The following is a 22,570-nucleotide window of genomic DNA, read 5'->3' as shown; positions in this document are numbered from 1 at the left end:
TTTAATATTTTCTGAACAACAAACAAGTTGGAGATTTTTTGCGATAATTTTGCAAAAACAATAAAATTCGAAATCAATCATATGTTTGTTCACATGAATATGATAAAATTTGTGATTTTTGAAACAAGAAATTTAATTTTTTGAAAATTTATCAATAAAAAAATTTCTATTGAAAATCACGTCCTATATGAACATTGAGGATTCTATACTTTTCGCGCCAATATGCCATTGGATATGTTGACTACCACGCCTTTTTAAATGTGGAAAAACATTTAAATTGTATCGAAAATACTAAATTAAAGGCGTGTTCAGAGTGAAATTTCAAATTCATGATGAGTGATCGCATGCGTAAAAGGTAGAAATTTTCAGAAGTTTGCAGAAGACATACACAAAAAATATATTTTTTTTTTTTTTTTAGTGAGAGGGAAAGAGAGAGATTGAAAAAGAGCGAAAGAGGAGCATAGAAAAAATGAATGCCTTGCTTTAATTAGAATAGAATGGTATCCTGCTGCTGATGTTGCTGTTGCTAAACTGTCGTCTTTTGCAGATTCTTAATTATATTATGCCGCCGCCTTCACCACGACCGATGGAATTGTATAATAATAATTCATTAAAAAGTTGATCTACCTAATTATATTATCATTATAATTATACCTGTATTTTGTTGCTTTATTGTGACTCATTTTTGTATATGTGTACAATATTGATTTTGTGACATATTATCATAGTGTTTTGTTCATTGAATTTTTAACAACTACTTTAGGTCAAGAACTTTGCTGGTCCGACTACTGTTACTGTTGTTACATAATTGTCAAATTTGTTTTCTCTCTGTTCATTATACAACTACATAAATATGGATTCGGATGACCAATATGATGAAGAAGAATTACATTCCTTCTTGTTGACCGAGATACGTTCTGGTTTAAATTTGGACAATGAAACATTGGAAGAATCATGGAAGTCTTTCCGTTCAATTAGTGTCAAATACATTCTTGAAGTAAGAATTTAAAATTTATCAATGATTTCATTAATTACTTATGTTTACCGTATAAAAAGGGGGATAAAATGGATTGGCTTGCATGTGCATTGTACATTTCATGTCGGAAATGCACAACACAAACGGGTCGTGGACAGACTCGTATCGAAGGCAATATGGTCTCTTTGACTCGAATTCTTCGTACCTGTAACATCAGGTTATAATAATTGTAAATTTTTTTCCGATTCATACTAACTGTTATGTTTTCATTCGACTATAGTCTTGTACGGTTTTTCAATAAAATTAAAAATTGGATCGATATGGCTGGTTCTTCCGTTGATTTAAGAAAAAAGATTGATCAAATTGAGAAAAATTTTAATGTCACTTCAGTTATATACAAAAAATATAAGCCGATATTTGAGGAAGTGTTCAAATGTCCTGTGCCTCCGTGTAGATTCAGCCCGAAAAATCGTAAAATGTAAGCTCTCACCACCCCCAATAAACATGAAAACAACTATCATTTGATTGTTTTTTGTTTGAAAAATTAGTCGCAAGCAACCATTGAATTCTATGGATATTTTTACGTTTTGTTGGACATTGTTCGTTTTTGTCAAATCTCGTTTTGCCAAAATCGGAGATGATTTGGTAAACTCTTATCATTTACTACTCGTTTGTGTCGACTATTGTTTTTCATCGGTACTTTCATTCGACAATTATCGTGATATTGTCAACACAAATTTTTATGGTAAATATTATCATTATCAAATTGTTTATCAAAGGAAATTGACTTATTTATTGTATTGATAGATAAGCTAACAAAAGAGTTGAAAAATGATCTCCGATCATTGAACAACGATGAACGGGTTTCCATTATCGATACTCTTTGTGAAAAATTCAATGGCATCCCTGTCGAAGTTAAGCATATTCGGCAACATTGGTTCAAATCTTTGCTAAATAGATTGAGTGACAACAACAATCTTCGTAAACGAACCAATGGTATTATTGACAACGATGCCATTGATTTTAATTTGTAAGTTAGCAATCAGATCCAATGACGAGTGGAAGTTGAATTTTTTTTATTTCTGTTCTTACAGCAAATACATTAAAAAAGAATACGAAGATTTCGTCTTGACCATTGGCGATTTCGATGAATGTATCTTTCTTAATGAAGAGGCCAGCAAAGAACTTGGAACAGCAGAACTTCAATCGCAGTTTGATATTGAAGAAAAATTATTTCAGCAACAAGTATCGTATGATACTTCCAAAGATACATTGGTTCCGGCAACACCGTTAAGCTCCAGACAATATCTTGCCTCAAGAACACCTGTCAACAATATATTGACCCCGATTTCCTCAGCAACAACATCAATCAGTCGGTTGCATTCGATATTACAGAATCATAAAAATGAACCGAGCAGAGATTTGCAACGAATCTTTGAAATGTGTGACAAAGATCCTCAGACGAAAATCAAGGACATTATTAAAAAAATGGGCAATGTATTTGCTGATGCTTATGCCGAGAGTAATCAAGATCAATCAATAATTCGGTCAAATGAAGAATTTCAATGCATTATGACGTCTGGACGAGAATTTGCCAACAAACGTCGTGTTTTTGCTGAAACATTTTTTTATTTTATATTTGAAAAAATTTTAAAAGGTGAATTATCGAAACGAATACCTCAATCGAATATAACGCAATCATTGTCAAAAATGGTCTCGTCTGAATTATTGATTCGTTCTTTGTACGCTTGTTCATTGGAGATAATTCTTTTTTCTTATAATATATGCAACCGCGTGTTTCCATGGATTTTACAGATTTATGATGACCATCCACAGCTCAAGATTCCACCCTTTTTCTTCTATAAAGTTATCGAGCCAATCATCCGAGAAGAACAAGGACTATCGCGTGACATTGTCAAACATTTGAATACGATTGAAGAAAAAATTCTCGATTGTCTTGCATGGACAAAGGATTCTCCATTATGGATTTTGCTGTCGAAAACTCCTTCGCCTACTTATGCCGAAGTTTCATTGGATTTGTTCAACCAAGATGGTGGTGAAAACACTGCACCATTTATGAAATCGCCGGTTATTCGTTCTGATTCGAACAATTTGATGAACGCTGTTTATACTGGTTTTTCTGAAAGTAATGTCAAACGGCAATTGTTCACCAACGGCAATGCCGATGCTTCAAAGAGTATATCGCCACAGACTCAAATATGTCACGATGTATCGGTCATACGTTCGGCCAAATCTATTAGTCAGACAAATACGCCGGTCAAGCAAGAAATCGATGAGAACCTAGTTCCTAGCCCAAAGTCTTCAATATTGTCCACACCAGTCAACAAAAATCAACGAAACTCTCAAATTGCACTCTTTTTCCGTAAAGTATATTCATTAGCATCACATCGATTTCATGACCTATATAAAAGATTACAAATAACATCTGATGATGTTAAATGCAAAATATGGACTTGTTTCGAGAATGCTATACAAGCACATACTTATCTAATGTGTGAGCATCATCTGGATCAGATAATAATGTGTTGCATCTATGCTCTGTCACGAATCAATATAAACGGCGATCGTAGCATTCAATTCGGAAATATTATAAATGAATATCGATTTCAACCACAAGGTTCGAGTATCATATATCGAAATGTTTTGCTATCTGTTTTGAAAAAACCTGATGCCAACAGTGAGCAACAGCAATCGGAAACGGCTGCTTCCAGTTCACCTGAAACGAATGGAAAATTTGGTTCTGTAATCGACTTTTATAATAAAATATTTTTACCCAATCTTACATTAACATACATATTACAATTCTCTTCTGAGGAAAAGGTATGCTTTTGTCTTTTATCTTTTTCATCTCATCTCATTTTAAAACCGTTTCAATTTTTTCTATAGAATCTGAATGTCAAATTATCCCCAATGCCTAGAGATAAATTTGCATCGTCCAATATTCAATCACCATTGCGTTGCGTTCCAAATTATCCGGTTTTTGTATCACCATTACGTAAATCTAAATGTGCATCACCTAGCAAAAATATTACCTATCGTTTCCAGAATAATTTGACTACAAGTAAAGATTTGGAACAGATTAACAATATGATGAAATCAAGCACTGCTGCTGCTGCTGCTGCTGCTCATAATCCTCATATATCCTCATTGACGTTGCCGAGTAGTAACTTTGGTAATCATAATAGCCATCATCGTAACATAAAAGCATCGATTGCAACAGCCATGATTTCTATGTCTTCGCTGGGTGGTGGTGCCAAACGAAGTGTTTCGAAACGAATTTTACAAGATGATAATGAAAACGGTGATAGTCTGGGTGCATCTCCCAAAAAAGTGCCCCGTAGGATCAATCTTAAGATTCGTGAAATTTTTTCTGAACGGCGAATAATGAGTGCATCTTCATCTGCCAATGCAAGCACTAGTGTTAGTGGCGATGAATCCAACGATTCGATTCAATTCAATAATACAAGCGCTAATGGTAATGTGAACATTTTGGCCAGTAAGATGGAAATCAGTAATAAAGTAGATGGTCGTCACCATCAAGAATCGTCACATTCTACATTTGAAAGTGATGATCACACAGCAATCTCCCAAATCGATCCATCAATGGTTCAGCCGGCTCAAAAACAACAGCCAATTTTACAACCGGTTGTCGCACAAATTATTCAACAGCAATCAAATGGCGATATTGGATCGACAGCTTCAACCGCTACTATTGTTCATCATCAAAATGTTATCGTGCCAGTAACGACCATTACCAGCAATCTAATCCGAGCTGATTAGAAAGATTTTAGCAGAACGTGACAAAAAATTTCGAATATTATCTTTTTATTTGTTTGTGAAATCATTTGTTAACTTTTTTAATATTCTGGTATTTTTTTTTATTGATCCACATCAAATTATCATCAACATTATTATTTACATATTTCGGTAGATATAAATCGAATCCAAATTTTTCAAATCAGAATATAATTTCAGGTTTTTTATTTTTTTTGTGAGTAGTTTTTAATATCATCATATTCATTCAAACATTTAACATACAGAATCTATTACACTTGTGTTATCATATTTACATTTTGAAATAAAAAATACTAATGTAATTGTATTTAAAATTGTCGAAAAATTAAAAAATTATGTCTTAATTCATCAAAAAAAATTGTTCTTCATTTTTTCTATGGAATACTATCAATATTATTCGGACAACAAAACAATGGCTGCCGATTAAAATGGCTTTTGATTATATCATTTTCATGATAAAATTTCACTTTAATCCACACATAGTAGCAATTATTATGGAATCTTTTTTCACTGACCTTCATTTCAAGCAAAGTGTTGTTTGTATAATAAACGTTATATTGTGGAAGCTGTTTCAGATCTGTGTCAGATTCTTGCTGAATGGCTACTTCATAATGATATTTGTGTTGCTGTTTTTTACAGTTGTTTTTGATGATAAATGGCATGTTCCAAGGCGGATCCCATTCAATTTTTATTCTGTCACTGTTTTCATCCTTTTTCATGATAATAAACTGGCAGCGAAGATTTTGTACTTCGCCAAGGTGCAAAAGTTGATTATGATTCGATGATGATGAATGATGTTGATTATGATTCGATGATGATGAATGATGTTGATCATTCATCATTTGCATCTTGTTGATAGATTCGTTAAATAATGTTATATCAATAACAGTATCCTGATAGATTCGATAAAGCCATCCGGGATGGTCACAGCATAGAAATGGCTCGAGAGGTTTATCAATCGATTTTTGTATTGAATACTTTTGCATATCATTCAGATGTGATAGTCCACCGTATTGACGAGGTTGATTATCATCAGGAAAACGTGTATTAGCACGAATAGGATTGGTCCAGGCTGAATATCTATAGCCCAATATTGATTCAGCAAATGTTCGATATATGGTTGAATGTTCGGCTTCAATACCATATGGAAACAATTCTATCATTTGAATTTGATCTTTAGCAGTCGGTTTAATGAACAAAGCCAATATTTGTTCTGAACCGTGCATTGATATAAATTTCTCGGCACAAATCACTCTTTGTATCAATTGTTTTAATTTTTCTAAATTGTTGATTTTATCACGAGATACAATAATAACATCAAGGTTGTTGCTGAATTTTTGACCAATATATTGTGAAAATTCATTCAAATTCAAAATCTTGCGGTTTTGTTCACGTGCAATCAGTACAATGTTTCGATGAGGGCAATCCACTTGATTTAATCTGAACGCTGACAGCAGTTTTTCTCGTAATTCATCAACTAGTATTCGAATGTAACGATATTCTTCTACCTTTCTTGGTATAGATGATTGTGGCCGTTTGAATCCATATTGATACCAACCAGTAGATGTAGATAGACCTGAAAAGGAAAAAATTGTCAGAAACTATATATACAATTATTATAATTATAACACAAGTCTAACCGAGGTAAGCACTTTGAAAACAGATTATAGATTTCGAAGAAAATTCATTTCGAAACAATATTCGTTTTGCTTGCTGTTGAAAAAAATAATAGCCAAATGATTGTGGCCAATGATCATCGAAAAATAATATATCAATCATATTGGTTCCGATTCGTTCTCGTATTGTCGCTTGTAATGGCAATAGATCATCGTGTATTAGATGAAGCAGATTATCCGGTTTGAATCGACTCATTATCAATGTGCAACCGGGAATCCAATAAAAATTATTATATTCATTTTTTAACTCTATTATTTTTTCGAATGGTACAGTTGCTAGATATTTCACCAAGAATCGGTTATGATCCCAAACGGCAGATAAACGGCCAAAAAGGTTTGTATTATTTGTCATCAATATAGAAGGTGGATAAATAATGGAAGAACTTGAATTAAATAGCAGGAAATATTCATTGGAATTTATTCGATAACACAGCGTTTCAAATCGACAATATGTCTCATTATTGTCATTCGATGATGATGATGATGAACACCACATTGAACTAGGTCTACAATGAATGATGGATATTAGTAAAAAAAAAAAATTAGAAAAATCGGAAATAGTTTAGCATAATTTTACGAAAGATGGCGCTACACTCCGGAAACGGAATTTTTATAACCAGTGATTCTCATGGCAATAAAAAGTACTGCCAAGAGTGGGGTTTGAACCCACGCCCTCCTTAGAGGATCAGATAACTATATAGAACATATACAATCATCGCAAAAGCCGGAAAAGACGATGCGACCGGATATAGTCTTAAATCTGACCGCAATCCATAGCAAATCCGAAAAATCGGAAATTGCGACCGGATTTAGTCTTTGAAAAGACAATGCGACCGGAAATGTACTTAAGTCTGACGTCTTAGACCACTCGACCATCTTGGCACGCCCATATTTTACAATATGTCGAGATTCTCGTTTTGAAACAATAGCTAGATCTAATAGATCTTTTCGATAATAATTCCTATATAAAATAAACAACTATCAATATCAATTCTCAGAGGATCAGATCACTAGAGATAACGCAATCATAGCAAAGCCTTGGAAAAACAATTTAACAAATGTAATTTGACAACATGAATCAATTGAATGCTTCAACCGCTATGGGAACAAGCCTTATTGAAACGTTTGCATTTAACAACGTTCAGAAATATGATAGTACGAATATCGAGTCTTGGATATCTACTGTTCGGTCGGGTTTCCAAACATGCGGTAAATCGATCATTATCTTATCAATGTTGTCAGTACTGACCTCCGATGTCAAATCCTCTCTAAAATCGATTAGAACGCTTTCGCACGTCCTCTTTATAACCAATCCCTGCATGTACGCCTGTTTGTCGATACCCAGTGATTTCATGTTCAAACGATAGCTAGATCTAATAGATCGTCTCGATAATAATCAACGCTATTATTAATTCTCATTAGGATTTTTCTTTTGTAAGTCATTGCATATACATGATGAATAATTAATTGATTTTTTCAAACAATTCACTGAGAAAAATTCATCATCATACTTACGGTAAAAATTCTATAGATGATTTTTTGAACAATGACATCGCCTCAAATTCAATTCCATACATTTTGGACAATTCTTTGATTGTCTGTCCAATGAATTCATGCTTGTTCACAATCAATGCAATAAAAAGACCAGAAAAAATAATAAAAATTGTTGCTTTATTCGGCATTTTTACGTTTCATTATCATTATGAATAAATATAATAAGATTAAATTCATGAAAATATAACATGGATGATGATCAAAACAAAACAAAACAAAAAAAAATCGGCGCGATTCTCAAATGTTTATTTTCTTGCGTAACAAATTCTATGAACAGTCATAATTGTTTGATTTTAAGAATTTGTGCAGAATTTTCATTGCTATGATTCAAGTAATAGAGAAAGTTCATGCAGAAAATTATGGCCATCTTTATAGGTGATATATGCGATATCCGGATCAATAATACTTTCTTCATATGACCAGCTATCACTGATATTAGCCATTCTTTTCGAAGTGGTCAAAAAAGCTTGTCGATAAAATGTTTGACATTCTTTCAATGCTAATAGTGGTGATACGCCACAAACCAGACCCATTCCAGGCCTTTCAGGATCCGGTGTAATCAATACCAATGGCATTTGAATAGCACGCTGAGATTTACTGTTAAAGGAAGCATATGCGCTCAACGTATAAATGGTCAAAGCTTTTAAACAGCCAGGATGACAAAAAAGATTTGCATCTGGTGTACTTTCCGGTATGATCACATACCATAAAACATTGTTCATCATAGACATTAAATGTGCATCGATAATTAATTGTACTTGTTTGACAATGGCTGATAGTTGTACTTTTGCCAAACCAATACCGGTATCGATCAGATCCTGATTACTCCAAGTAAGTGAATCAAATGAATCAAAAAATTTTTGATTATAACTTTTATCTCGACCGGGCGCTTCTAATAAGGCTCTGGATGCCATGGCCAAATCGGAAGCACTGAATTTCTGTCTAATACCACGACAGCCAACAAAATTATAGCAGATTAATTTCGGCAAATTGTATTTGACTTTTTTTTCATCAAATTCTGATTTAAGCTTTTGTCTTAAATCCAGATCCATGGATTGAAATTTTTGCTTACTTTGATTCAATGGTAGACCAAGTTCGGCTAAAAATGTATGCAAACGTTTATGGCCTTTAAGTTTCCAGATTTTAAAACCACAAGATGTGTACATTGTATGACAAAGGCTTTCGTATAATGACCATTCTCGATACAATTTTAGGTTTAGATCCTTTTCATATGAAATGTTCAGATGATTGGTTGTCATAACTAATTCGGAATGTTGTTGATTACCCGGTGGTTGAGCATCATCACGATTAATATTTAAAACGAATCCACGATCTGAACGAATATTTCGTAATCGTTGCATCGAATCTGATAGGTAGCCCATTTCTCTTTTCATCAAATCACTTGGTAATTTGTAAGTATTTTGTTTATCAGTCACAGATAATATGACCAACCATAATAAATCGTTTGAATCCTTTCCCAATTTCCAGGCTAAATCGAAAAATATCATGGCCGTTGAATATGAATAATGAGAATTTTCTTCATATTCATTCATTAATTGCAAACGTTTAGTTTCGAATTTTTTGAATGCATTTCGTTTACGAAGTTGTTCAAGTGAAAGTTGACGCACATCAACATCATCATCATCGTCATCCAGATCAGAATCCCAGAATAATTCTTCATATTTAGGAATTTTTTGGAATTCATCTTCAATATTATTCAGGCCGGTTATTGAACAAAGAACCAGTACATCTTTTTCACTGTAAACATTATGAACATTTAATGGCCGATGACAATCGGCAATGAATATCTGTACATCATTTTCAGGCATTAAAACATCGATTACATCAGAAGTGGCACCTAAATTTATCATTAAAATAAATCTAATACCGATACGACGTTCTTGATAGGCACGTTGAAGTTCTGCACGTGTTCGAATCGGTACAATCGTATATGGAATATGATCACATTCGAATATGTATCGAATAATTTTGACCGCTGCAATCGAATCCAGATCATGGCTTACCAATATTAATACATGAGAACGATTTTGTAATAAAGGATCGTAGAAATCTTTACGATTATCACTTATTAACATTTTTTATGATTGATGAAAATTAAAAATTAAAAAAAAATCAAAACACAATTTTGAGACAATGTTTATTGTGTAAAAATCAACAACCAGCTGTGGTGGCATAACAAGCACACAATAAAAAGGCGCCAAATAGCACTCATAGCACATGCGTTATTCGAATGAAAAGTTGAACGAACGAGCAAAAAAATTTTAAATTTTTTCCCGCCATTTAAAAAGCATTTCATTGAGAATGTAATTTGAATTTGTATTTAATTTGCATGTAGGATTTTGCTAATATTAAGTAATGTAATAATAAAACTTTAATTTCATATTAAATCACAGAAATCGGTAATGTTTCCCACGATCTATGGATTCAATTCGAATCAGAATGGCTGATTTTAAGAATGAAATGAGTGCAATAAATGGCTTTCATCATCGTCAATCCCTTTATGTCTTTGAATGATTTTATGGGCGATAGAATTTTTTTTCTCATTACAATTTTAAGCTCGAACAAGAAAAAAAATATTCGTGTCAAATGACAACATTGAACATTTATGTCGATGGCGACGGTGAAGGTCATCATCATATTATTTGAATAAAGCAATAAAGAAAAAAAAATTAAAGATAATTAAAGTTAAAGCCAGCCAACATTCAACATCAATTATTCAAAATAATGATTGTCAATGGACATGCAATTGCATACGCCGTATAGAAAAATTTAAATTCGAATCGGAAATTTCTACTTTCAATACAACACAAACAAACATGCACACACATACATGCATAAAATCATTTTGTAACGCCTTTTGAATCGGTTTTAAATCTTCGCTGTGTATGTATTCAACCAGGTTGTCATCATCAGTCGTATAAATTATAATTATAATCGACAACAGGAAACAAACTTTTCCCCAATCTTCATACAAATAGAAGAAATTTATAGATCACTTCCGGCAATCAAAGTCGCCGTGATGCTCATCATCATTACTTTGGAGTTTGATCGAATCATCAATCCGTCGCTTCCAGGCAAATTTTTTTTTTTAATGCCGTCCTTGATTCTTTCATTATCATTGTCATCATCATTATCATCATCCCATAATAGAATGATCATGTCATACAATTTCATAGCTTGCAAAGCAATGTGATTATTATTGCTGGTGTGTCCATTAACATTTTAAACTGCCAGTTATGTAAGTAGGTACATCACCCTATATTTTAGATGTGTTTGTCATCATCTGTTGTTTGTGAATGGGAAAAAAAGTACCAAACACAAAAAGTACCGAAAAAAGACCAACTGGGCCAAACCGGACCCCGGGGTTGTTTTGAGAAAAAAAATCAAAAGATTTGGAGCGGACAACACAATCAAACACTAATACATCGCCTGCCACTGAATGGAAAAACTGCATCCATCCATTTGTGTATTTTTGAGTATGTTGCATTTCAACTGAGAACTAGGTCAAAGGGCAACCTTATATTGAGAATTTTGCTGCTTGATTGTAATGAATGAAAAATGCTTGCTTGCTTGCTACCCCTAGTCTGAATGTTTTGTCTACAAAAATGGTACTCTCTCTATCTTAGCTCGTAATGCTCCCATACAGCAAGCCAGGCCATTCTATTTTGATGTTGTTTAGTTTGATCTCGACCTGTATAAAATTGCGTGATCGATTCTTTGAACATTGAACATTTGACATCTGGCCATACACACATCAATGACCTCATTTTCACAGATTTGATGATCACAAAATACGCCCCATCTTCCCTAAGGCCAAGAAAATTTGGTGATTTTGTTTTGTTTACGAAAAAAAAATTCATACAAATTAGGTTCAGTGATGTTGGCCATCGTGTCATTCATTCACGCCGTCATATTAGTCGTAGTAGCTGCTGCCGCCGCCCATGGCCATCATAATCGACGGTTTTGCTTTTCGATTTTTATTTTCAGCCATCCAAATCGATGAAGGCCAACCGAATATAATAGTTGGTGGTTATAGCTTAAAATTATGTTTTGAATGTCGACCTTGGCGGCGGGAAATGATGATGGTGAATGGTTTATATGGTCAATGGTCTAAGCTTACTTGTTTGTCTCTATGTGTTGTAATTGTGTGCAAGAGAATTCACTTGAAAAATTACGCATCATCATCATCATAGAAAATGAGGCGCCTAACATTTGGGAACATCTGTTTTGGCTTGAAAATTTTTCTGCCTCTAGGGTTTTCATCATTGGTATTCGTTTTTTTTGGGCGAAATTCGAATCGATGATTTTGAGAACCCATAAATCAGTTTGTAGGATTTTTATTTCTCTCTCCACTCTCTTTTATGTTGGCCGTGTGTTTGGTAATGGTAATGGTGAAAATGAATGAAATTCAATGCCAAATAGAAGAAATGACCATTTCAAATTGATTGATCGGCGTTGTTCATTATGTGTGTAGATGAATCGAAAAACACATAGATACAGAGAAAAAGAGACAGAAAAGGGACTTCACGAACCATGAAGATGGAACGATCCAAAAAAAATGAAATGAACCTAACGGGCCGTGTATTTGACCTGTCATGCGAAACTATAGATGTATGGCCTAGACCTAGGTTCACATGTAAAGCTTTTAATAACCCTCACTACGCCATTCAATTGACACCATCAAACAAACGAACGAACGAACCAACTAACAAACGAACACAAGAATGGAACAGATGTGCAACTATCATTCATTTCTCTTTGGTCTTTCCTCCCTCCCCAAAAGCATATACAAAGACTAAGGGCAGATTTTGACTTGGCGGCTGTTTTTATGAACATGGAAGGAGCGTTCCCTGGTAAAGCAGTAAAGGGGGTTTATATGTTTGTTACATCTTGCTTTTGCTTCTAAATTTTTCATGAAACAAAAGAAAAACATTGCCTATACTAAGCCATGATGATGATAATGTTATTAACAAACATTCATTTATTCGGCATGATGATGATGGCCATAAGATGGAGATAATGAAGACGCCCAATAAGTAGTAATTTAAAAAAATAAAAAGTTTAAGTTTTGAATTTTTTTTTTTTTTTTTGAAAATCAGACAGAATCTGCGCATGAGTAATGCAAGGCAAGGACACCATGGACCAAACAAAAAAAAACACACACACACATTCACGGTCTTATTCTTGGCCTTGTGTGATAGTGGTACCCACAACCACCACCACGACTCCCGCGCTCAAGTCTCCTGCTGGTTGATTTAAACACAAAGAACCAAAACGAAATATTACTACTAAAACAGAGGCAGACAAACGAGCGGTTGATTGGTCCAATCCAAGAAGAACTGCCGCGCAACGAAACAAATCGCGAACTACGACCATGATGATGATGATCACAAAGTATTTATTATTATAGCCGCGCGCGCAACGAAACCACCATTCAAAGAAAGGAAAAAAATTTTCATCACATTTTCAAACATTTTCGAATTTCGATTTTCGAGTTAATTCATCAACATTTATCGCTGCTCTATTTGCTTTCTCACTTTTGAGTGTAATCTTATCAGTGATCATCTATGAATACCGTTGTATTAATTCAAATTAGATAATCATCAACCATTTTTAATGAAAAACAATGGAAATCCAAGAAGAACCATTACCATTGTTGACATTATCGAATGGTCATCATAATAATAATTTTAAAACATCGACATCAAATAGTGATCGAAATGGAAGTTCGAATTCAGATTCAGAATCACAAGATTCATTAAGAAATGGCAACAATGGCAACAATAGTCAAGATTCAAATCGTTTTAATTCATATCTAAATCGTGGCAGTGAATTATGGACACATTGGACATGGCTTGGTGGCCAAGGAAAAATGTCAGTAATGCGTTGTAATTATTGTCTTGTAAATAAACAGCTAAAAAATGCACCAAAATGTCGCCGTCATTTAATAAAATGTCAAAAGACGCCCGAAGTGGTACGTAAATTTTTTGAACGTAAAGAAATCGAAGCATCGCGAGTATCTGCTTTTATGCGTGAAATACGTTCAAAAGAGGTAAAATTTCCTCGTAATCAACAACATCAGCCACAAACTCAATTATCAGCTGATAATCCGAATCATAAAGTGGAAAAGATTGAATCAAAACCACATATTCCACCGCATATCCATCATCGATCAGCATCATCAAGAATCGTACCTAAACCAACAGCCAATGATCTGAAACATTTAAATCAAAAACAACAAACAACAAATGGACACCGTAATCATCATCATCAAAAACAAATGGTCACAACAACAAATTCAAATAACGGGATTAATAATAATGATGATGATGGTGATCATTATAAACATAAAGATCATTCTAAATCACCATCATCGAGAATTGAAGTTACAAATTATTCTACTACCGATCTGATAAATAAGACAAGTATATTAATGAATTATTCCCCATTGATTAATCGTTCGATGAAAAATTTGGCCGATCAATCACCAAAGACAACAACAACAACAACGGCAACTAATCCGATCAATATGAATGGTCGTAATAATAATAATCATCATATTAGTCAAAATGATCATCCAAATTGTGATAGTACGATTGATTACAATCATTTACTCTATCAATTAATGGTAGGTGATTATTTTCATGTTTTGCACCAAATATATTTTTTTCTGTTATTTAAACTCGTCAATGTTTGAACATAGATATCATTCATTCAAATCGTAATGGATGCATGCCATTCACCATCTTTTCGACATATAGAATTACTCTACTAGCCTAGAATTCAAAATGTTGATGGTGATGATAGTGATGATGATGATGGGAGCTGTCTGTCTGGTTTTTTCTTTTTTTTCTATACTTTTGTTCAATGTCAGTCATCATTCTAGAGGCTATGTGGTTTTTGTTGTTGTTTTTGGTTTAAATAAATCTTCAGATAGACATTCGTATGTATTTTCGAAGGCCATAATTTTTTTTTCTCTCTCTGTGTGTATGTATGTTTGTGGTTACATCAACACATTATATTCGTTTGTTTGTATTCGTTTTTGGTCTCGAAATAATATAATGATGAACATTGAACATTTGAAATTAGCATAAAACCAAATCAAGGCAAAAAAAAATATTATGCTAAATGTTGTTGTTAACATGAAAACAAAACTAATATTACATGTCATGGTCAACAAAAAAAAAAATATCAAAAAGGTTGCTTTTTTTTGTTGTCCATATGTTTTGTTTTCTTTTGGCAAAATATTTATCATAATATTTGGATTCCATGCATATTGACTGATTGGAATATGTTTCCAAGCTATTCAATAAAGAGAAAAAGGTTAATTTGTCTTTAAGCGACACACACACACAGCAATAATATTCTTCTGAACAAAAAAAAAAAAAAAAAAATATGGCAGGTTTTCTGCATCTGCAAAAGCAACGCCGTTTGATTGCTCCATCTGCCCGATTGTTTGGTTCCATTGTTGTATTAGTGTGTTTGTACAACGTCCCTGTTTCTCTCATGTCAATTTATTTTTTCTCCCTCTGAGTTTTTTTCATTCATCGGACGATCGATAGCCGACGTCTGGAATGGTTTGCAGGCATATATTTTTTTTGTATCATATGTTTGTGTGAAAGATTAGAATGTATGTCGATCTCGGTTACTTTTTTTTCTTGTTCAGCTAAGGCAATGTTCACTCCCAAATCTAGCAATCTCTCTTTTTCTTTATACTCATCAGGTTTTTGGCTAGGTCGCGATCCAGTCGATTACTTTCCAAACACAAGTGTTGTGGTCATCATGGTCCTTGAAAATAGACTCTGTAAGCTTTTGCTCAAAAAGGTCAAATTTATGCTTCGACTGACTGCTTCGATGGTTGTCTGTTGATGGTTGAAATGACTCTGGGTCATCATCATCATCATCATCATCCACAACACGACTCATGAGGGTGGAAGGAGACTAATCATGATTATCGGGAGGGAGTAAAAGGAATGTGGCTATCATTTGGGGCCAAAGAGCAGCGGTGGCAGTCCTCAACAGTGCTGTTGATGATGATGGCCTATGTCACATTGTGCCCTTGTGCCATTCTCGAATACCATTTTACATTTGTATATATGTGTGTGTGTGTGTCGAATTTGGTGAATGAATGGTACTATAGTTTTTACAACATTTTATAGCTTTGAAACTGAACAATCGATAAATAAACGAGCCCAGCGAGACATCTGGCAAAAAGAAAAATTCAGCAAAAATGTCTGCCTGTACTTGTCTCAAATGGATGGATGGTTTGGTTCATTTCAGTCGGTTAGTTCGTGGCTAATGGGAAATGATTGAAATGATTATGATGATGTGAGAGAAAGATGCACGGCAACGGTCACGGTAGCGTGTGTATATGTGTACAAGTTTCGGAAACTGAAATCGGATCAAATGTTTGCTCGATTGTATTTGTATTTGCCAAAATGTCTGGCTTAGATCCCAATGTGATTTTATTTTTCTCCAAACAATGGGAAATTCGGGACCCAAAATGTTCATTCAATCATTCGTTGGCTTATTGATTACATTTCGAAGAATTAATGGGATAATGGCAATTGTAAGAAGAATGATGAATCGAATGAACCGTATTTTGTATATGAACCAGATTTTAACACTAAAAAAAAAATAAATAAAAAACGGTCACATTGTTTCCCAGAATCATCAAATTATGATGGCTGGCTTGGCTTTGCTTTGCTTGGCGTAGCTGAACAATGGGCTCCACACACATTTGACTATTCAAAGCTAACATTTTGTTATATTATTTTAAATTTTCGAAACTATAATAGGAACATGAATGTGTAATGGATGAAATGAAACTAAAAAAAAAATTGCATTATGTTGGGTGGATGTGTCAAGCTTGTATGATTTAAATAACATTCGTCAGTCTGTCATAAATTAAATGTTTAGGTCGGCAATTCGCAATTCTTATTTTTTTCTTATAATATAAATCGAACTTTTCGCAATGACTGAACTGGTTTTTCTTTTTTTTCTCTGAAAAAAATTAAAACAAAAGAATAAAACAAAATCCTTTATTTTATTACCTAAATATCCTTGAATTATTTTGAAAAAATTTTGAATGAAAAATAAATTGCCAATGTTCAAAATTATTACATCACCTGTTGTCAATAATCAATGATAATGATGAGGCACTGGTATAAATCAATGGATCATGCGGTACAATAAGTCGTCGATAAAGATTTTAAAGTAGCAATTTTTATACTCGGTACATAACATTTTTTTATGATTCTTATCTCAAAAAAAATCTACTAGACATGTTAGAACAATTTATTATAAACGAAAATTTGTCATTCGATTCAATTTAATCGTTTTTTTAAAATTTCTCAGTTACTAATGGTAATCTTTTTTATTTTTTTTTTCATTATTTTTGTTTTGATTATTATAATTCAATCTAGTCAATGAATTCAATACCATCGACAGCGATTTCTACCTCTACTGCTGTAACTAATGTAACGCCGGATAATCCAACCGTTGTTGTTGATCATCAAAATAACAATAGTAATCGTTACCCCATATTATCGGGCAAATTGAAACGAAAACACGTACATCCAACCGTTATTGATTATCATCATTCAACTAATGGTAAAGAGAATAGTCTTATAATTCATGAACCAACGAAAAAATTGACAAACAACAATCATAATCAAAATGGTGGCTTGAATAGTAATAATACCGTGGTCATTAATTTGGATGATATGTCAATGATGTCCAATCACAATCTTCAAGATGACCCGATTTATTTCAATCAATTAGGAAATGGACATGAGGAAAGTTTAATTGTGACAATGAATGGTAACGGTCATTTGCGTAAAAGAAAACGTGACAATTCTTTATCATCATCATCATCTTCATCACTAAATAATAATAATTCATCAAATTTCACTGGTAAATCGACTGCATTCATGCATAATGGTGCAAGTAATGACATAGATCTTCGTAATAATAATAATAATGGCGTTCATAATAATGTTAATGGAAATAATTCGATGGAACTGACCGAATTGGCATCGCAAGATATTGATATATTACATGATGACTTGAATGATATCCTTATGTCTGCATTAATTAGCCATGGAATCGAATTGGATTTCATAAAAAATTCATATTTTGAAAAATTCATCTCAAAATTGGTGAAATTTTGCACATCAAATAAAAATTATCGCCTACCATCAGTGGATACACTAGTATCGAATAATATACTGAATTTGATAAGGAAATTTGATTATGAAACTGCTAAAATATTTTCCGAATGTGATTCAATAATTGTTTCGTTCGAAAACAACGATGACCATCCGAACAGCAACGAAATTAATGATGATGATGTTACCGATGAAGTTGCAGCATTGATGCCCCAATCGTATGGCAAACGGTTAATTCAACGATATAGCAGTAGTGGCCCAATAACGAAAAAACAGCAACAATTAAACGTCAATCTTATGATTGCATCATCAAATACATGTTTGAATTTATTTTACAAATCAATCACTTATACAAGACAATCGCCATCATTGTCGCCCAATAATGGTGATATCGATGTCAAACATCTTAACAATCAAATCGATTCGTTGTTTAATAAACTAGGTCCGGATCGTATTAATGCCGTCATATTGCCATACAAAGAGGATCGATGTGCTAAGATGATCCATTCATATCTGGCTGCATGTCATTCTCATATTGTACCGTTGACCAATTCATATCGTCTATTTCATCATCTACTTTGTGATATATGTCGTATTCCGTCCATACATCGTGTAATCACTAGATCGATGATTTTGTTCCAAGATCTATTGGCAACAACCGAAACCATTGATGATAATCAATTCGATTTTCATAGAGAAAATCAAAACCACTGGAGACAGGTATTTGAATCGGATCAACTCGGAATTTTTCGTCATTTTATAAGGTCAAATGATGATGATAATCATTCTACTGACATTTCTCGACTGAATCAACAATCAAACAAGAATGCTTATTGGATCTCACTAAATATGATGCTTTGCTGGTCACTTGTCGCACGTTCAAGCATAATGAAATTATTCGAACAAATACACGATGATGAGGATGCTTCGAATAACAACAATCAATCGATTAATCAACGTTTGAAAAACATCTTACAACAAATCCAGCTTGAAATTAGCCAATTGGATCAATTTTTCGATCAGATCTCAATTCTATTTAATTTTTTGACACCGTTCATCAATGGTATGTATTAGTCTGTAAATTATGTTGATGTTCTTATTTTTAAATTTGTTTCACCATAAATTTTATTTTCTTTTCTCGTTTTTTTGTAAAATTTATACAACAGCCATACATTTGATTGAAAACGAGTCCACCGTGATCTCAGACATCATTAAAATTTATTATGATGTCAAGTTGGCCATAAATAACAATAACTTTTTCAATGGTATACAAAATGTTTGTGATAAAACCGAACGTCAAACGATTGACAGTATTCTACATGGCTATTTAAATGAACAAAATTTGTCCCGTTATTATTTTCTGGCCTATTATCTGGATCCACGATTCCGTGAAGATCGCCGTATTGAAGAGAATGAAGAATTAACCGCACAAGTTTATGATGCATTATTCACTTATGCACAAGCACTTGGCTGTGTTAACAATGAAGAAGAGGATCGTGAGAAACTTGTTGATAGCCTTGAAGAATTCCGTAACGGTGATAAACTATATGGTATGCAGCTGCTTAAATGTCCAAAATCACCCAGTAAATTCTGGAAACATTTACGACGATTTCCAGGCAGTGCTAAATTAGCTTATTGTGCATCACGATTGTTATCCATATCGACACGTTCAATGTTGATGACAACATCACCATCTGATGATCCATGTGTACGTTCACTTTGCGATCGAATCATTAATCACCATCGACGACAAAATGAAAATGATACTAATGAACTCGATCATGATTGTCAGATGGCATGTGAAAAATTATTGCCTATCAAATCATATTTATTATCTAGTAGCCAGAAAATGCCAGCCATTTTGATCGATGGTGATGGGGGCGATGTTGCCGTTATCGACAAGAATATTAGTAATAATGGAAAAAGTTCAGGCCAACTAAACTCAAACATATCTCAGATAATCTTTAATGTGATTGCCTCATTGGATCAATATAGATCATTTATTGCTCAACCATTTTCCACCCGTGACTTATCGACCTTTTTCGTTAATAATAATAATCATAATAATAATGATGATAATCAACAATCACAACCATCATGAGTGAATAATTTAAAGTGCCATCATTGTAAAAAACAATGTGTTCAAAAAATACATAGACACAACGATATACTCTTACAAACTCATTAACACACACACACACACACACACATTTTCATAACATTTATTTTCATTTTGAATGTGTTTCTGGATACATATTCAGACTTTTTTTTTGATTATAAACAAAATATCAACAACATATTTGATTTTTTTCTACGTTTTTTTTTATCACATACACAAATAATCAATTTAATGCCAAAGTTGAAGAGTTTTAATTATTATCTGACTTTTTTTAAAGTTGATAATTATACATCTGTTACTCACACATCATAAACCCGAATGAAACTTATCATTGATTTATTGGAAACAACCCTAATTCTCACTATTTTTTTTTGTAAACTCGTACGACAAGCTAAGGATAATCAGGAAACCAATTTTTTTTTAAGACAATTGTTGATTTGATTTGATGAATAATTTTTTTTTAATATAATGTTTATAACAATATCCTAAAATTAATTTTAAAAAAATATTTTTTTATTTGAACAAATAATTCGTTGATCAAGGGCATATGTGGGTGGAAAAAACCCGGAAAAAAATGTGTTTCAATTGTTAAGATTGCCAGATGTTAAACGGGTTTATTTTCAAATCGATTAATTTCCACCTTGAATTGTTAAAAAAAATAAACGAAAGTAAGATGATATTTATTAATAAAGCTGCTTATCCAATGGGGTTTTCATGAAACAAAAATTTTATCTCTCACAACTTTATTTTGGCTTTAATTTAGATCAATGATGCATGCCGTGTGCTCGTACTATAGTTGAATGTGTTCGTCATCAACAACATCTAATTCTTTCAAGATCCCCCATTCACAATTATCATAATTAATCAATTTATCTTTTTTTTTGTTCCATTATTCATCGACTATAATTATAATGGAAACTATATTTAATCATTTTTCTGGGGACAAAAATTTTTTCACTTTAAACGGACCTTGGATTCAAATAGAATTTAATGTTCAGGCAAAACAAGATTTTTATTTTTGTTGAATAGACGATCGATCATTCATTTGTCTGACATTCTATTCTAAATTTTCGTATTTAATTTGAAAAGTATGAACAAAAAAGAAATCTAGAACAAACGATCATAATGTTGTCGAGACATATGAAAACATGTGATTTAAAAGTTGTTGTCGAATCTATCATAAATTTGGCATCTAAAATAGATTCCAATCAGAAAAAGAAACGAAATCTTTTCATTGTTAATATAACTTTAGCACCTGTTGTTGCTATTCAGACCTGAAGTTGGCCATTGATAATCAGCAATCACTTTAATTTACTCTTATCATTTTTTTTCGAAATTCGAATTCTAATTGAATGACAAATCTTATAATTGCCTAAACATTGTCCACAATGTTATCAATAATTATTACAATAAATTGAATGTTCATATGATTGCTTCAGGTGACAATCATTATATTTGACAACATAGTACATGTATGAATCAGAATAGATAATGGTGAATCAAAATTGACTTTTCAACGCCCTACATATGATCGCCCATCGCATAATTATTGATATCTACACATCAGGATTGGATTTTCAAATTCCAACGAAAAAAAATGGTTTGATATAGCAGGCGCTTAAATCATCAATTCAATCAGAAAAAAATGGATGGATCAATCACCACTAAATCATTGGGAAAAAATGGAATTTGCATTTTTTTTTATTCCACAATACATGCATCTTTACTGACAAATTGATGATAATCAATGCTTGTGGCAAAACAAGTAGAAAAAAATGCCATTTTTGTTCGTTTTTTTTCTTGATCTAAATTGGATACTGAAAGTAATAACGAAAACAATAATTTCGTTGTTCGAAACATGCCAAAAAAAACAAATCAAACATCACTCTAAATGATTTTTATTTATTATTATTTTTCGTTTAGTTGTTAATCATGGCGGCCATGAGAACGCCTTCAATGATTTAGTTTTCTTATTTTTTTCCTATTTGTCAATTGTGTATGTACGATTGTTTATTCGTTCAATTTATAATGATAAATATAAAGCTGCTGTTCTATAAATGAATGTAATGGCTATCTTGAATTTTGAATCCTACTACTGGAACTTTATTTTTGTTCTTGTGGAACAACAACGAGTGTGAGAAGAAAAATTTTGTACACGATTTTTAAATAGTGATTAGAATGGAAATGGAAATTTTTCGTTTTTTTTTGGAACACTTGTCTGTGAATGAATTTAGCTTTA

The 22,570-nt window shown here is 32.9% G+C and overlaps 4 protein-coding genes and 1 non-coding gene across 5 annotated transcripts; 2 read left to right on the top strand and 3 right to left on the bottom strand.

Moving 5' to 3' along the window:
* The first annotated feature begins 410 nt into the window (after window positions 1-410).
* LOC124492120 (retinoblastoma-like protein 1) lies at window positions 411-5,150 on the top strand. The gene is made up of 7 exons (XM_047054921.2): window positions 411-997; window positions 1,057-1,193; window positions 1,257-1,454; window positions 1,525-1,721; window positions 1,784-2,006; window positions 2,071-3,817; window positions 3,884-5,150. Exons 1-7 carry the CDS (start codon window positions 854-856, stop codon window positions 4,775-4,777), a joined length of 3,540 nt encoding a protein of 1,179 aa, XP_046910877.1. The 5' UTR covers window positions 411-853; the 3' UTR covers window positions 4,778-5,150.
* Window positions 4,947-8,291, bottom strand: LOC124491749 (protein O-linked-mannose beta-1,4-N-acetylglucosaminyltransferase 2). The gene is made up of 3 exons (XM_047054445.2): window positions 7,984-8,291; window positions 6,433-6,974; window positions 4,947-6,368 (listed from the first exon to the last, which is right to left on the bottom strand). The coding sequence occupies exons 1-3, from the start codon at window positions 8,148-8,150 to the stop codon at window positions 5,167-5,169; spliced, it is 1,911 nt and encodes a 636-aa protein (XP_046910401.2). The 5' UTR covers window positions 8,151-8,291; the 3' UTR covers window positions 4,947-5,166.
* Window positions 7,114-7,350, bottom strand: TRNAL-UAA (transfer RNA leucine (anticodon UAA)). Its single transcript has 2 exons — window positions 7,313-7,350; window positions 7,114-7,159 (listed from the first exon to the last, which is right to left on the bottom strand). It is a non-coding gene; the product is annotated as a tRNA-Leu (tRNA).
* Cdc45 (cell division cycle protein 45) lies at window positions 8,123-10,200 on the bottom strand. Its single transcript, XM_047054937.2, has one exon. The coding sequence runs from the start codon at window positions 10,116-10,118 to the stop codon at window positions 8,343-8,345; it is 1,776 nt and encodes a 591-aa protein (XP_046910893.1). The 5' UTR covers window positions 10,119-10,200; the 3' UTR covers window positions 8,123-8,342.
* A 3,052-nt stretch (window positions 10,201-13,252) lies between these two features.
* Window positions 13,253-20,857, top strand: LOC124492123 (uncharacterized). Its single transcript, XM_047054926.2, has 3 exons — window positions 13,253-14,671; window positions 17,469-19,275; window positions 19,379-20,857. Exons 1-3 carry the CDS (start codon window positions 13,670-13,672, stop codon window positions 20,311-20,313), a joined length of 3,744 nt encoding a protein of 1,247 aa, XP_046910882.2. The 5' UTR covers window positions 13,253-13,669; the 3' UTR covers window positions 20,314-20,857.
* The last annotated feature ends 1,713 nt before the right edge of the window (window positions 20,858-22,570 follow it).

Source organism: Dermatophagoides farinae, chromosome 1 (assembly GCF_024713945.1).
Source record: "Dermatophagoides farinae isolate YC_2012a chromosome 1, ASM2471394v1, whole genome shotgun sequence".
Classification (NCBI taxonomy): domain Eukaryota; kingdom Metazoa; phylum Arthropoda; class Arachnida; order Sarcoptiformes; family Pyroglyphidae; genus Dermatophagoides; species Dermatophagoides farinae.
This window is presented reverse-complemented; position numbering and strand designations above follow the sequence as displayed.

Bases quoted from the DNA above. Each gene is read 5' to 3' on its own strand.
- Cdc45 (XM_047054937.2), bottom strand. From the start codon at position 10,118: ATGTTAATAAGTGATAATCGTAAAGATTTCTACGATCCTTTATTACAA.
- LOC124492120 (XM_047054921.2), top strand. From the start codon at position 854: ATGGATTCGGATGACCAATATGATGAAGAAGAATTACATTCCTTCTTG. The intron at 2,007-2,070 runs GTAAGTTAGCAA...CTGTTCTTACAG, and splicing joins GATGCCATTGATTTTAATTT to CAAATACATTAAAAAAGAAT. The intron at 3,818-3,883 runs GTATGCTTTTGT...TTTTTTCTATAG, and splicing joins AATTCTCTTCTGAGGAAAAG to AATCTGAATGTCAAATTATC.
- LOC124491749 (XM_047054445.2), bottom strand. From the start codon at position 8,150: ATGCCGAATAAAGCAACAATTTTTATTATTTTTTCTGGTCTTTTTATT. The intron at 6,975-7,983 runs GTAAGTATGATG...CATTCATTGTAG, and splicing joins TCATCTATAGAATTTTTACC to ACCTAGTTCAATGTGGTGTT. The intron at 6,369-6,432 runs GTTAGACTTGTG...TTTCCTTTTCAG, and splicing joins TTTTCAAAGTGCTTACCTCG to GTCTATCTACATCTACTGGT.
- LOC124492123 (XM_047054926.2), top strand. From the start codon at position 13,670: ATGGAAATCCAAGAAGAACCATTACCATTGTTGACATTATCGAATGGT. The intron at 14,672-17,468 runs GTAGGTGATTAT...AATTCAATCTAG, and splicing joins ATTTACTCTATCAATTAATG to TCAATGAATTCAATACCATC. The intron at 19,276-19,378 runs GTATGTATTAGT...TTTATACAACAG, and splicing joins TTTGACACCGTTCATCAATG to CCATACATTTGATTGAAAAC.